Source organism: Protopterus annectens, chromosome 4.part1, assembly GCF_019279795.1.
Source record: "Protopterus annectens isolate FY-2018-M chromosome 4.part1, PAN1.0, whole genome shotgun sequence".
NCBI classification, from domain to species: domain Eukaryota; kingdom Metazoa; phylum Chordata; order Ceratodontiformes; family Protopteridae; genus Protopterus; species Protopterus annectens.
Genome location: NC_056734.1, coordinates 889,075,972 through 889,092,808, shown reverse-complemented (window position 1 = coordinate 889,092,808; position 16,837 = coordinate 889,075,972). Strand labels below are relative to the sequence as shown.

Below are 16,837 nucleotides of genomic sequence, written 5' to 3'. Positions count from 1 at the left end.
GGGTACAAACACCCCTGCACCTCCACAACCCCTGCTACTTAAATATACCATGAGATCGCACTAGAGTGAGGAAAAGGGACAATTTCCCATTCCAAGCTGTATGGAGATCTATGTTTAGAACGTTCAAAGTCTTAAAACTTCAATCATGTGGTGTTGACCATATGAAAGTTGAAGTTCTAAGACTTCGATCATCTAAATGGGACCCATATATATATATATATATATATATATATATATATATATATATATATATATATACACACACACACACACACACACACACACACTGCTATGTCTTTACTTGCACATTATATTTTGATTAAAGACAATGTAGTAGTGATTCTAAGTCCCGTATGGGCATTATTCTCAGTCTGCCATTTTGTGTTGCAGTAGATTTGTGGTAATGGCTGTTGAAGATGGTGCTCACAGAGAGGACCTGGCAGGTGTCTTAAGGAGAGCAGAGTTATACTATTTGTCCTACACAGTTAGTTCAGGGATTGGTTGCTAAAACTTATGCAGCTACTTTCCATAATGTGGTTGTCTGGTATGACCTATCCAGGATGACCAGCAATAACAATACTGGATATATTTCATGATGCCTGGCAGAATATCTGTTTACTTCAATGGAACTTGAAGCATACATTTATTGTGAAAAGCCTATCAAACACATTTTTTGAATAGATTATTTTGATGTTAGTGCTTCTTTAGTTTGCACTATGGCACTTTAACATTCTTTAATTTTCAAGATTCTTCATTGTTAAGTTGCATTTGCAGTATTATATTAGTACTTCTGGGATTCTTGTTCCCAGAAAATACACTATTATCAGACCCTCTACCTTTTTTCCCCTCAAAAATGTGTTATTAATGAATATGTTAATATCAAAAAGGTAATAACCATAAGCATGCATTTTACATTATTAAATAAAAACAAATATTTCATTAAATAATAAAAAGTGACAGTGACAACTTCAGCTGTTTACAAAGTGTCTACACATATAAGAGGAATGATATTTATAATCATCTTGTTGGTTATTATTTATTTTAGTGATTAGGTGTTGTTTAACAGTTTCTTGAGTTTGAACCATGGCTTAAGTGCTGGCGTTGTTCTGGTGGTTCTTCCTTTAATCGATATATCTCTAGTTGAAAGGTTTCAGTTACAATGTTCATAAATTCCTTCATTGAGGGTGTAAAGATTTTATTCTAATTTTTTGTAATTACTTTTCTCACAAAAGTCAAAAGGCTCCAAAGAGGAGGATAGTAATTTTTCTTGACACATGACGGAATTGGTATGTTGAAGAGTATTAAAGATTTGTTTAATATAAAGTTATTAGTGAATAATGCCTGTAAGAATAAATTAACTTCTTTCCAAACTGAATTACGGTGGTGCAGCGGTTAGCATTGTCACCTCATAGCAAGAGCTTCTCCCGTTCGATTCTCAGCTGGAGTGCCTTCTGTGTGGAGTCTGCATGTTCTCCCCACTGTCGAGTGATGTTAAAAACATGCAGGTAGGTGCAAGCGTGAATGGGCGTGCCTTTGTTGAAGGATGGTCATTGGGCTGGCAACTCGGCATCATAAAAATCCACTGCCAGTCATGAGCAGACTGGAGTTCCGCTGTGGCGACCCCTATCTGGGAAAAGCCGAAAGTCTTACAGTCATAAATCATATACTGGCAGTCTGCTTTAAGCTCTAATTGATGCCTCCAACAATTAGTTTTTTCATTAAACATAAGTTCAACCTTGTGTGAAGTAATAGAAGTTTTATGAAGAAATTTCCAAGAAAATAATTTCCATTTCAAGGACATTGTGGTTTGCAGACCCTCTACCTTTTGATGACCTATGTCCATAAATCAAATGCCAAACAAACAAAACCCAGACAAGCAAAACTAATGGTACAAAACTGCATTTCATTCATTCGTATATTTATTTGAATTTCAGTTTCACTTTCAGATTGATTACTGGAAAATTCTCTGAACTGAAGGAATACACTGAGCTCTGTGGTTGGCTCCAGCTCCATTGTGACTGTGTACTACATTAACTGGGACAAAGAATGCATTAATGAATGTTGCTCTAGGATCATATACAACACTTTATGTAGTAGTGATATTAGTCTGATAACAGTCCTGGTAGTTCTGCCTCCAAAGCTAATGGACAAGCATTATTTTCATCTCTTTCAGCTGTGATTCTGCCAACCATCTGGGCATACCTGCAGACTCTTCATGCAGAGCCTTATTTCCTGGGTCTCGGTTTAGCAGCTTTTAGCTTCAGTGGCCTGCTGGCTGGGCCTGTCTTTGGACAATGGTCTGACAAGACTCTCAAGACCAAACCAGCTATTCTTTTTGGTAACCTTTTTGAGATTGCAGGTAAGAAGTTAAAATGATATGTAGCATGGTGGAATATATTTCTGTATACAGGAGTAGTAAACTGTGTAATAGATGATGTCAAACAGAAAACTGTAAAGTACTTTGGCTTTGTGAAGTCGTCTTTCTTCATGGGATTACATTGAATGGTTCTTTATATCTGCAGTAATGCATGCTTATTTCCTGATCTACAGGAAATGTCACTAACCTGTGCAAATGAATCATGACCATTCCTGCAGAAACAGCTTGCACATTCCTTATATTTCACTGCTTCTGTTTTCAGATTAACTTTTACTTTTCTAGGTTTAAACAGCCCTCTACAGGTGCATATTGTAAGAAAGTCTTTTTTTTAATTGCACAACTTACTACTAAGGTATGGCGTCCAAAACCATGGATATGATTATTCCACTGTATTCTGCACTTATCAGGCCAGTCATTGAGATTAATATTCCATTCAGTATATACCTATCCCAACATTTGGCACAATTTAAATGCCCACAGTGCTTTCTTACTAAGTAAATCAAAGGCCTAAATAAAAAAATATGCAGACCAGTATAAAGACTTGTCCCTCTTTTTGGTGTCATAAAGACTACTGAGGGGTAATCTCTATCTTGCATGCAGAATCTCAGCAGACCCTATGCTGTAAGACCAGCTGCATATTTGCAAGTCCATGCTACATAAACACCACTTCAGGTAACCTTAATCTCTTTAGAATATAAATAGAACATGTTGGTGTTTTAGAGATGTATCACAGAAAATATGATTCTTTGGAATAAGCTTCCTCTCCAAATAAAGCAAAGTACCTCCCCTATTCTGTTAAAATGTAATCTGGATGAATTGATGGCAAGCTGCAGATTCACCCCCTGTATAGCACCCTTGGCCTTCATGGATGGGGGCAATATGCAAATATTCTGCTCAACTCTGGATTATTCATTATTAAAAATATAAGGAGTAAAACTTTCATAGGAATGTATAACTAGGCTTCTATTGACCCTCACAGAAGAATAGTCCATTAAGAACAAATGAACCCAATAAGACTACATTTATCAACTTTAAACTTCTTCTCTTACCCACGTTGTGTTACAGCAGTACACAATTTCGCAAGTCGCACTGACAATGCATGCTAAGAAAGAAGTCATGTTTCTTGGTTCCCTTTTATTTCACAGTAAATATGCTGAGTCAGTCAGTTACTATTTGTTTACCAGCCTCAAGTTCTGCATCTTACTATGGCCATAAGTGAATCAGATGTTTGGGACAGCTTCTTTGGTAAGTTTTGATGTTAAGTTGTCAATCTCGCCTTCATTCTTGCTTGATGGGTTCGGAGCCGATCCTCGGCTCCGACTCGGCAGTTGCTAAGCTCGAGAGTCACTTTTACCAGCTCGAGGCAGCCCCATATCCCATGATGCAAGGCGGTAAGTACCCAGATCTCGTTTGCCACTTCGCTGATGAGGTCCTCCTTTTGCCAGCTCCTGGTAAGTGTTTATATTTAAACTTCTAGTCGCCCCAATCAGAGAAAATCTACTTTTCTGTAGAATTCTATCATTTTTAGTTAATTGTAGGACTTTTTCTGACTAACTTTATTTTTCCTTCTTCATCTTTTTAGTCAGGCCTTTCTTTCCCTCCCATCCCCCTCCCTGTCAGGGTGTGTGTGTGTGTGAGGTTTTTACTTCTTATTCCTTAACTGTAGTTGTCTGATTCGGGACTGTGTGTGTACTGTTTGTGGATACAATAATGTCCAAAGAACAGAGGGTCTCAGGCTTCAAGAAGTGTGACTCGTGCTGTCAGAAGATGTCTCTGACAGACGGTCACACTTCTTGTTTATACTGCCTGGGACCTCTCCACCTGCAGGACTCCTGTGCAATTTGTCACTCCTTTAGCCAGAGAGTCCTGCAGGAAAGGAGAAATAAGCTTATTTTAAGGGGTCTCCTTAAACCGGAGGGCTCCCCGGCCAAATCGGCTCCGGTAAAGCCTTCTAAGACTACTAAGGCCCAGGCTTCTGTGTCTAAGCCTTCGGCCTTGGCTCCGACTCCATCGGAGTAGAGATCGGCTCCGGCTGGTGCCGATCCGATCTTGTCTAAGTCCTCGGCACCGATGGCTATCGGTGCCGATACTGTTACTGTCACTTTGGTGTCGGCTCCGACTGGCTCCGACCACCATGTGGCTCAGGCTTCGGTGTCGGCTCTGACCAGCTCCGACACCATTGTTTCCTTGCCTGTATCGGCTCCGGCTGGGGCCGATACATCTGGACCTACACTCGGAGCCGAAAAGTTATCGGCTCCATCTGGATCCGTGGGGTCTTCGGCTCCGATGGTTCCTTCGAGGAAGAGGTCCAGGTCTCCCTCTTTGGAACCGATACTGTCGGCTCCGGCCTCACCTCTTCTTTCAGAGCGGAGCCATCGGAGCCGATCATCAAGGTCTTCCAGGTTGTCAGACCATGATTTAGAGAGGGTGGTAAGCAGATTGTTAAAATCACAGGCACTAGCCCAAATGCTTCATAGTCCGTCTCAACAGACGACTATTAGTCCACACCCTCTTCAAATTCCTCCTTCAACTCTACCCCAGAGTTTGGAGCTGGAGTCTACAGGAATAGTTACTGCTATGGCTGAAGGTCAGATACCCCCCCCCTTCTGCACCTTCAGCATCTACTCTTATCTCCTCCTCGAGACCTTCCTTGGAGGGATTCGGTGGCCGGGCTTCCCTGGTCTGCTCTGAGGGGGTGAGTGGCATCAGACCCTTGTCCGACCCCGCTCTTCCCCTTGGAGCCTCGGCCTTGGTGAGCTCGGCTCCGACATCTTCCTCGGAGCCTTCCCTTTCGGTGGGCCCGGGAGTCCCAGTTTCTTCGGAACGGGTTCTCTCGGATCTCCATGGGAGGGGAGCCTTCGAGGTGATGAGGAGTGTGCTGGCCCCTGGGCTCAGTCAGCAGTCTATTTCTTTAGCTCCTCCCTCTACGGTGCCTGTTGATATCTCTTCCCACTCTCTTGCGCCCGGACCGAGAGATCCACCGCCTCAGGTTTCCCCACTGGGAGGAACCCCCTCTTCCGAGGATTCTCCTGATCCATTAGCAGATCCTCCGCGCAAGAGGACTTGTAAGAGGAAGCACCTAGACTCCCCTGAGTCTATTACTTCGGATACCGACTTAGATGAGTCGGAGGGGTCCCCAAGATCCCCCTCTGAGGATGTCTCCTTTTCAGACATCCTAGAACTCCTGAAACAGAGGGGAAACTGGCCCACCATAAATCCCTCCGATGATGAGACGGTATACCTAGAGGCGTTTGGTTCTCGACCCTCCACCTCCTGGGTGTCTCCGCCTTTTGACCTCCTCATGCAGGTTATCGCTCGAAAGGCTTGGGCTTCTCCTGACTCCGTAGAGCCAGTTCCCAGGAGGCCTTCTAAATTTATTACGGACCCTTCCGAACAGCAATTCCTTACAAAAGGTGCCCCGGTTGATGCCATGGTGGTGGCGGCCGCCACTAAAAAGGAACTTGCAGATCCTTCCGTACCAGTCCATCCTCCTAACAAGGATTCTAGGACCATGGACAGGTATGGTAAGTGGATGTTTTCCTCAGCGACCTTTGCCATGCGTTCGCTGAACTATTTATGTCACTTCACCAGACTCCAAAGGGACATCCTTAAGGAACTAGGTGAAGTAGTACAGGATCCTACAGCTCAGGGGGGCACAAGACAAGATTGCTTCTCAGTTAGGAATCCTTAACTCCATAACCAACTCCTCCATGTGGCTGATTTTGTATGCAGCAGATGGAGCGAGTAGAGCCGCAGGCACAGGAGTGGCTCTGAGACGTCAATCCTGGATGCGGCTCTGTAATTTTGCTGATCCCTTCAAGGCGTCCTTCACAAACTCTCCCTTTGATGGGTCAACTTTGTTTGGTCCTCAAGTGAAGGATACATTGACCAGGTGTGAGCAGGACGGCAAGACTCTTTCTGCCGTAGGGGTCCGTTTTTCTACCCCTTCTAGACCTTACCCCAAAGGACAGAAGGGTGGAAAGATGTGGTTCCACAAATCCCAAGGAGTCACGCCGGATACACGTGGGTCAGTTTACCCCTAGAGGCAGAGGGGGTAATAATAACAGATACCGCCCTAGAGGCGGAGGGGGTCCACAGAACCAGGGAAGCAGAGAGTCTCTCTCTGACAAGCCCTTCCAGCATCCCTGAGGTGTTGCCCGACTGTCCATCCTTGGAGGCAGTCGGGGGAAGACTATCGCTGTACCCACAAGCCTGGCTTTCCCTCTCACAAGACAGATGGGTACAGTCGATCATATCCGAGGGTTACAAAATTCCTTTCGAGGAAAGTCCCTTCAATCACAAAAACTCCCTTCCAGATGTGCCACCCGGTCTAAGGGAAATCGCAAAATTAGAAGTATCAAAGCTTCTACACAAAAGGGCCATTCAGCCAGTTACAACAGACCATTCAGAGCCCGGAATCTACTCAAGGTTCTTTTTGGTCCCCAAAAGACGGGAGATTGGAGACCAATATTGGATCTCAGCAGACTCAACAAGTCTGTGAAAAAGACGAGATTTCGAATGGTCACACTTCAATCAATTTTGCCCTTCCTGGGCAAAGACAACTGGATGTGCTCAATAGACCTTCAGGATGCGTACTATCACATAAAATTCACAGACGCCCAGAAGGTTTCTCCGCTTTCGGCTGGGGTCCAGTCATTTTCAATTCAGAGCCCTGCCCTTTGGTCTCACTACAGCCCCCAGAGTGTTCACCAAATGTATGACAGTGGTCACGGCTCACCTGAGACGCCAAGGATTCCAGGTGTTTCTGTATCTCGACGACTGGCTCCTTTCAGCCACCACCAGGCATCAACTTCTCCAAGCCAGGGATTACACCCTAAATCTCTGCACTCAGTTAGGAATTTCGATCAACTACGAAAAATCCTCCTTGTTGCCCTGCCAGTCTATTGCTTTTATAGGCGCAAATTTAGACACTGTTCGGATGTCAGCAACCCTCACAGACCAAAGGATTTCAGATATCCAAAGTCACGTGCGGATCATCCTCGCCAGCAAAAAGGTACAAGCCAGACTGGTCCTGAAAGTGCTGGGCCTAATGGCAGCAGCCATTACCCTTCTTCCCTTGGCCCGCTTCTACATGCGTCTTCTTCAATGGATGTTGTTCACCCAGTGGTCTTACCAACAACTTCCCATGCGTCACCAAATCCTGGTGACACAAGCTTGCAAAAACCACCTATCCTGGTGGATTTCTTCTCCCCAGATTCATCAGGGCAGACCCTTTGTATCCCCGGCCTCAGTAGCCACAGTCATTACGGACGCCTCCCTGATCGGGTGGGGGGGTCATTATCAGGGCAGGATGGTTCATGGGACGTGGTAACCGTTCGAATACCACCTGCACATAAATGTCCTAGAGATGAGAGCAGTGCTTTTAACGTTGCAAGCCCTCAACGACTTTCTTCCCTTGGGAACAATTGCAGTTCACACGGACAACATGTCTGTAGTATGGTATATCAACAAACAGGGCGGAACCAAGTCCTACCCCTTGTGTCGAGAAGCTCTCAGACTCTGGCAATGGGCGATCTCCTCTCATCGGTTTCTGGTAGCAATGCATATCCCTGGGAAAACCAACATTTTAGCGGACAGATTGAGCAGAGCTATTCTCATGCCTCATGAGTGGTCTCACAAACAATCTATAGTGGAGGAGATTTTTCTAGAATGGGGCCGCCCATGTTGCGATCTTTTTGCTACTCCCCAAAACAGCAAATGCCCAGACTTCTTCTCTCTCTTCCCACTGCCAGGCCATCCCCCCCAGAGACGCTCTTACCCAGGATTGGCCCCAGGGACTTCTTTATGCTTTTCCTCCTTTTCCATTGATTCCACAAGTACTCCAGAAAGCCACAGTTTTGAGAGCCAAAATGATTCTCATTGCCCCCTATTGGCCTCGACAAATTTGGTTTCTGTTCCTCCATCGTCACCTATTGGTGCAGCCGTGGCATCTGGACCCAGTGCCAGACCTTCTGATCCACCAATCGGGTCACCTGCATCGGTCTATTCCTTCTCTCAACCTCACAGCTTGGTTGCTCCACTTCCTTCCTTAGCCAGGCTTCCTATGATCTCTAACCCGGTTAGGGATATTATAGTGGCTTCTCTTAAGTCCTCTACTAGAAGGATTTATACCAGCAAGTGGAAACGCTTCTCTTGTTGGGCAAAATCAAAGAATATAGATCCCTTTACTGCCCCTGTTCATGCAGTTTTGGATTTTTTAGCGGAAATCTTTCACTCGGGCTCTTCATCTTCCACGGTTAAAGTTCAGTTGGCTGCTATCTCGAACTTTCATGTCGGATTTGCAGATCACAACATTATGTCCCACAGGCTTTGTAGAGCCTTTCTAAAAGGGATTTTTCTCCTTAAACCTCCTGTCAGGAGTCCTCCTCCTCAATGGGACCTAAATCTAGTGCTGACATCCTTAATTCTTCCTCCCTTTGAGCCAGCTGTTTCATGTTCTCTGAAGTTTCTTTCATGGAAAACACTCTTCCTTGTCGCTATTACCTCGGCCAGGAGAGTGTCAGAACTTCATGCCCTTTCTGTTCGTCCCCCTTATTTGGTCTTCCACAAGGACAGGGTATCCTTGAGAACTAATCCATCCTTTTTGCCTAAAGTGGCTTCAAAAACTAATTTGAACCAATCTATTGATCTCCCTGTATTTTTCCCTAATTACTCCAACAGATCGGAACAAAAATTACATTATCTTGATGTTCACCGCCAACTCAGATATTATTTGGACAGAACAAAACAATTCAGGAAATCCGACCAGCTCTTTCTTTCTTATGCTGAAAATAAGAAAGGCCTTCCTGTTTCCAAAGTGACCTTATCTAAATGGCTTTCTTCCACCATCTCCGAAATCTATCAGCTCAGGGGCAAACAGCTGTGCTCAAAGCCAAAAGCGCATTCCACCAGAAGTTTAGCCACTTCTACAGCCTTTCAGGCTAGACTCCCTGTAGATACTATTTGTGCAGCAGCCACTTGGGCCACTCCTCATACCTTTGTTTCTCATTACAAATTGGATTTGGCCTCCAGGGATAGAGCCAGTTTTGGTTCTACGGTTCTCAAGAGTCTGTTCCATTGAGCCACCCAGGATAGAGGTGCTAGGGACGCGGTCCCATCAAGCAAGAATGAAGGCGAGATTGACAACTTAACATTGAGAAGTTATGTACCTACCATAGTTCCATGTTAGTTGTCTTCTCTCGCCTTCTTTCTTGCGACCCTCCCTCCTACCCCCTTGCCTGGACAGACCTTGTTCTCCTTTGTCTGGAAGATTGCTTCTTTAGGCACCAGTTAGTTACCTGGTTCCCTTTTCAGCCCTTCCTTAGGGTAATTGCTTCTTTCCTCAGTGGAAAGTTTTTCTGTGCTAGGTGTGTCTTCCTATAGGTACAAACGAGATCTGGGTACTTACCGCCTTGCATCATGGGATATGGGGCTGCCTCGAGCTGGTAAAAGTGACTCTCGAGCTTAGCAACTGCCGAGTTGGAGCCGAGGATCAGCTCCAAACCCATCAAGCAAGAAAGAAGGCGAGAGAAGACAACTAACATGGAACGTTATGGTAGGTACATAACTTCTCATTATCATACAGTGCTAGCAGTGAGGTGCTTACTGTGAAAGATCCCATTTGCTCCTTTCCTGTAGCATTGTTTTTCCCTTCCTGTCAGTTCTCTTCACAAGCTGTCAGAGTTGTTCACTCTTTTCAGTGTAACATATGCTGGTCCTTCATGCTTCTTTTTTTTCCAAATATTATATTGATTTTCAAAAAGACAAAACATCATTTCTACTAGAATACAAATGAAACAAAAGACAAACTATATACAATATGTACATATGGCCTATATGAAAAAAATGAGAATATCTTAGGTTAGAGAGAAGAGGTAGTTACACATAACAAAAATATCAGTGTAATTTCTCCAAGTACTATGAAGATGTGAAGATCTTTAAAGTCTTGATGAGAGAAAAAACTTTCTTCCAAAGATTGTTGATCCATTTATTAGGGAAGATTCTTGTTTCCTTTACTTTTGTTTCCATATGTATTGTTTCTCCTAGTAGAGTCATAAATTCTTGAAAGTTGGGTTCAGATGAAGTTTTCCTTTGTCTTGTAATACATTTTCTAGCAATTGCTAGTATAGTCAGTAGTAGATACAAATTCTTTTTGCTCATAACATTTGTTTCAGTTACATTCAGAAAAATCACTGATTTAGTTAGTATGAAGGAATCAAATAGCTTGGAGGAAACTTCCAATCTCCTCCCAGAATTTTTTAATTTTGATACACTCAAAAAATATATGAATCCAATCAGCATACAATTCTGAGAACACCTCCAGCAAAGCAATTGTTTAGAAGAGTCCATTTTAGCTATCCTATTGGGGGTGTAAATCGCCCTGTGTAAGAATTTCCATTAAAAAATCTTCCAAGCTTGTAGATTGGAAGTTAATTTAATAGAATACAATAAATTAATTTTGTTTTCAGAGGAAAGGTTAATCTGATGATCTTTAGTAATAAAGTTCCAGAAGTTTTGTTTTGGATTAACTTTGTAGAAGTTTTTATAGAGCATTTATGTTAAATTAGACCAATTATGATTATTATAAATCATTTCTTGGATAACGGAAATTAATTTTGGTTCAGAACTAAAGGAGGAATTATTGATTATTCTATATAGCTCTTGAGCATGACATAAAATGCTTTGAAGTATAAGCCAATCTGAATTTGGAATATCAAAAGTGTTTATTATTTGTTGTATGTTTAAGACTGATGAGTTCCTAATACAATCTTGCCAACAGGTAAATTTTTTTAGTTCCCAATTATTTATAATGTTTTCATGTAATTTGTTGGGAAAGTTTTTGGTTATTTTGAAAGGAATTAAGAGTTCCCACCAAAATTTAATGTCTAAGATTGAGGTTATGAAAGATCTAAATTAGTTATAAATGTAGTTTATGAAGATTGAGTTGATGGGTTTCAAGACATTAAATTGTAAATTAAGACATATTTTTTTCCAAAATTTATTTATTTGATCATTTGAAAGAGTATTTTTTTGTGAGTTTATTCTCATTTAAAAAAATGGAAATATGAAGGGATTTCCAAGCTGATGAAATTTTTGGGTCTATCCAATTGAAAACTATTTTGAATATAGAAGCCTTAATGTATGTCTCTAAGTCTGGAAAATTAATTCTTCCCATTTGCCAGTGTCTAAAATGATGAGCATAGGCTATCCTGTTTTGTTTAGGGAACCAGATACAATTTAAAAGAATTGTATTTATGTATTGTAATATTTTTTAATTAGGTAACATTGGCATGGCTTGAGCTATATAGTTTATTTTTGGTAATAATACCATATTTATTAATTGAAGTCTATCTTCAAACTTTAGAAATAATTTATTCCATTTGTCAGTGAGTAGTTTTATGGTGCTTAAGTTTTTTTATAATGTGTAGATAGTGTTAATATTATCACCTATAATAATTCCTAGGTAATTTATAGAAGAGACCTGTTTTCCTATTAAATGAACTGGAGTTATGAAAGAATTTTGTTTTTTTTTATTTAAATGCATGCAATTAGATTTTGATTCACTTATACATAAACCTGAGCTATCAGAGAACCTTTTAGTCTGTAGATCTAACTCTTTGAGATATTCTTGTGAGACTCTCAGAGTTAAAAGTATATCGTCTGCAAAGAGCATGATTTTGGAGTTAAATTGATCATAAATGTCTATACTTTTAATTTTTGTGTTCTGGCGTAATGTAATAGCAAATAATTCTATTGCAAATAAAATGGGTGACAAAGGACAGCCTTGCTTTGTACCTTTGAGTATTTTAATGGGTTCTGAAGTAAAAGGGCCTAGTTTTACATATGCAAGATTATTTTTATCTAGATTTTTTATCAAAGTAATGAAATAAGATGGAAAATCAAATATTTCTAAAGCTTTGAAGAGATAATCCCATTTCAGCGTATCAAAAGCTTTTTCAATATCGAGAACTATTAGAAGAGCTTCTCGAATGTCCCTATTTAAAATGTCGATAAGGGACAGCATTCTTAAAATGTTATCATAAGTGTGCCTATTGTAAATAAAACCAGACTGATCAGAATTTATAATATGTGTTAAGGATTTTTTTATTCTATTTACAAGGATGGATACAAATACCTTGTAGTCATTATTTAGCAAAGAAATTGGTCTATAAGAACTACATTGTTTTGGATCTTTATTTTCTTTTAATATGGGAGTGATTAAAGAATATTTCCAAGAGGGAGAAATTAAATTATCGGATTGAATTACATTTAAGGTTTTATGGAAAATTGAAATGGCTGAGGGAGGAAATAACTTATATAGTTCCATTATAATTCCATCTATCCCAGGGGCTTTATTATTTTTGCTTTCTTTAATTTTATCAACTAATACTTCAAGAGAAATTTGTTTTAAGATCTCAGATTTTAGTTTATCTGGAATTTTATTTATTTCAAGTAAACTTTTATCTACATCTATATGTTGAAATTGTGCTGAATTATTGAGTTGGTGGTCAGAGTAATGATATTTAAAGGCTTCAAGAATATCACTAATGTCTGATACCATTTTTTTATTTATATGTTCATGAATGATTTTTGTAATATTGTTATCTGAGGCTTGTCTTTTATCTCTCATTGAAAGATTATGTAGATGTTTGGGCAACATTGAGTGTGAGTTAATTTTTAGTTTTTCTAATGCCAAATTTGTTTTATGAGTTAATATTTTATTGTATTTGTTATTTAAGTCTGTAATTGTTTTCTTTTTTGTTTTTGGATGTTGTGAATTGTCTTTATTGGTAATTATAAGCTTATTTTGGATATTATGAAGTTCCAATTCCCATCCTTTAGTCTTATTTTTAAACCAAGCTAGGATTTTACCAAATAATTAAGCTTTTAGTGTATCCCAGAGAATTGTCAAACATATATCATTTGATTGGTTAATGTCAAGAAAGTTATGAATTTCGTGATCTAACCATGGCTTGAATTGTGGTAGTTTGGTGTTGCATGCTGGTATCCTTGTTGTGAAGATCAACCTTTTAAAATCAATTTCAGGCTTTAAAATAAGAGAATTATGATCCATAAAAAGGCAAGTGAATATAGAAAAGTTAATTATTTTCATACTTAAATCTTGAGATACATAAAGTTTATCAGTTCTGGTTTGAGTGCCAAATCTTTAATCTCTATGAGAAAATGATAGTGAGTTAGGGTCTTTATAACTGTAGGTGGCAATTAGATTTAGGTTCCCATACCAATTTCTTAGAGATTTTCCTAGAGAAGTAAGACAGAAGTGTTTTTTATTAGAGGTTTCAGAAATGTCTAGAGTACAATTGAAGTCTTCCCCTAGAATCAAAATACCCTTATAAACTTTGTTAATTAGTTCTAAACGTTTCCTAACAGTTCCTATCCCTATACCAGGAAACCAATAGGTGTTAACAAGTGTCTATATTCTATTATTAAATCATAATAGTAGAATTGAAATAAGACCTTCTTTGTCTTCATACTTATAAATAATTTGGGGAATGATGACATTTTTCCTCCAAAGTATTAAAACTCCTCTTGTTTTTTCCTTGTATGATGAGCAAGATAGATTTATATATTCCAATTAAAGTTATCATCTGATTTTTAGATGGGATTCTTCAATAAATACAACCTGAATTGTATTTAGTATTACTCAGTGGATAAGCATAACAGAACAAAGTACACTAGATGTAAAGCATCATTATTTCCACTGTGTAAAGAATTTCATTTTTAACTATCAATAGGCCATTTGAAGAACTATTATAATTCATCAGCCACAGATTTCCTCAATATCAATATTCATTAATACAAGCATAATAAAGTTAGTAATGTACTGGTTCACTAAGTTATGAATAATATTACTTACATTCTTTTTGGGTAGTGATTAACAGCGCAGTCAATCACAAATCAAAATTCTGTATTAGTTCCATTGTACTATGCGCATAGAAAATGTCTTAATTGAATACACGTAGTCAGTACTAGTGTTATGAATTTGCCCAAATCAAAAAGATATGAAGTATTGTTTATAATTGCAAGAATAAGCATCTTATTCCAGAATAATAGCAATTTATATTCTGTAGAATTTCATATTTCTACTGAGTTGTTATGCATATCTTTATTATTTATTGTCATCTTAAAGGTAAATATTCTTAAAACCCATTTCAAATTTGCTAAACATAACCCATAGAGAAATCTGGATCAGAAATTTAACTAAACAAATAGCTTATATTATATGTTTGCAAATTAAAACTAAGAATAAATACTTGCAAGTTAATTTCTGCCTACTATGCATTTAATCCTGTCTATAGTTTTAAATAAATAGGAAGAAAAATACTAATTTACCCATTAATCATCTGCTATAGTTAATTTAGACTGTCTCCCATCACTTTCTACAATAAATGATTTGTTATTTCATAGGATGTCTGTTGTAAGAAAAACAGTGATCACTGCTGGTGATGTGAATACCACACAGACGTCTTTACTACTATGTTAAGATACTGGATAAAACCACAGCCAACATTAAGGACTCACCAGCCTCACTTACTTACAAATTAGGCATACAGTACTGGCTATAGAGAACCTAAACTGATGACATAAAAACTATATAAAGAAACATTGCTGAGGTGCATAACTGATGTAAATTGAGAACAAAAATCTGTTGTGAAAACAACTGTATGCAGGGTTCTAGAAACTAGTGGCATTACAATAACGTAGTAGGAATTAGCAGCTTTATACATAGCCAAAAAATTGAGTGCAAATTTAAAAATAATCGGAGACACTTCATATATTAATCTGACAGGATAGGGAACTGAGTTAACATACATGTTCTGAATGGTACAAGTTTATAACTTTCAAATATAGAATGGCATTCATCTTAAGTCAATACTATCATGACGTGTTAAGAGGCTCAACTAAAATCCAAAACAAAATCTGCATTAGTTGAGAGGTATAGGTAGGAGCAGATCAACTATTTCAAATGGGCATCTACACAAGAGTTGAACCGCACAACTATAAAGCAATAAAATGCCAGAACAGCAACCAGCCACCCTATTTGCTGCACACCGATATGAGTAGATTTCCAGCTCTAAAGCTTCCATCTCCAAGACAAGGAACATTGGCTGTTTAAACGGAAGAAGCTCTAGAATTGAGTACCCCAAGAACCACTAACAGCCTACCTGTAAGCACCACACACATCCGCATTCACTCATAGCAAGTTACTACACAACACATAATGCATAACTGCCATCCTGTTACCGCAGGAGAGCTGGGCAAGCCAAAAAAAAAAACGGAGGGATACAGACCCTAAATCAGATATCTTTTTTTGATTATTGTTCTTAAAAACTTAATGAAAGGGGTACTTTACTAACTTACACTTACTGCATACTCCTCAACTGTCCACATTTTCACAGAAACCGGACAAACTCTGCAGCACGTTAATGTCTCTCTCTTTCAAAATTAACTGCTTCATGTAACAGCTATGCGATCATTGCAAGCACTTGCTAGTGCATTGGATCTGTTGCCCCGACAAAGGAAAAGCACCCAAAATAAGTATCAACAATGTATTAGACCACGTAACAACAGATCCACAACTACATCGAGAGTTCTCTAATGACCTAACAAGGACAAATTTGTTCACATATTTCACCATCCCAGGCAATCACGAAAAATAACGCAGTAGACTAACCTGTCAAATCCCATAACAGGCACTGTTCACCACCACCTTTCAAGGAGTTTCAGCCTTCCCCATAGCATCATTCGCGCAGTTGACAGATATAACTGCAAATACATACATCGCACAACATAGAGTCTATCCTCATCTAGCAAATATACAGAACCTTCTTTATTGTATCTCTAAATTCACAAACTAGCCTAGCCAAACATACATCTTTAAACTAAACAGTGCACGACTCAACAGTAAAGCAATGGTGTATATCCGTACAGTGCTCTCACTGATATATAACACGAACTGATCTAGACAGGCACCCTCCAAAAAACTGAAACATTTTCTAACCATAGAAGACATTAATATTTAGTATATGAATAATATGAAAGAAAAAAATATCTCAACTAAACAGACTAATCAATCAGAATAGACAAGTGAAGTCAGAGATTGTGAGATGAAAGCTCTTGTCAGTAACAACTATAAAGTTGTATATACTTATGCGGCATAGATGTGTGGAGTAGATAGTACATGAATTATTTTGGTCATAGGTGAGGTTAATTTAGCTTAATCTACCTATAACTGCATGTAAAAAACATTTAATTCTTCAAATGCCTATATTTTAGGATGAGAGCTTCCATGTTAATTATGTAGGTTCTATTTTAGAGGAGAGACAACATTTGTTAGAATGCTAAAATTGAGTAGAGTAGTAACTAAAGTCTAAATTATAAAATATTGTAATATATGTTTTTAAAAATCAAAAAAACATTTAAAATTAAGACTTGTAT

At 39.1% G+C, this 16,837-nt stretch overlaps 1 protein-coding gene across 2 annotated transcripts in view; it reads left to right on the top strand.

Moving 5' to 3' along the window:
• Positions 1 to 16,837, top strand: part of LOC122801105 (major facilitator superfamily domain-containing protein 8-like) — a 1,359,614-nt gene that overhangs the window by 231,258 nt on the left and 1,111,519 nt on the right. For both annotated transcript variants that reach the window (XM_044070628.1, XM_044070627.1), the window contains exon 2: positions 2,174 to 2,359. In XM_044070628.1, coding sequence (XP_043926563.1) covers positions 2,174 to 2,359 — 186 coding nt within the window. The remainder of the gene's footprint in view (positions 1 to 2,173; positions 2,360 to 16,837) is intronic.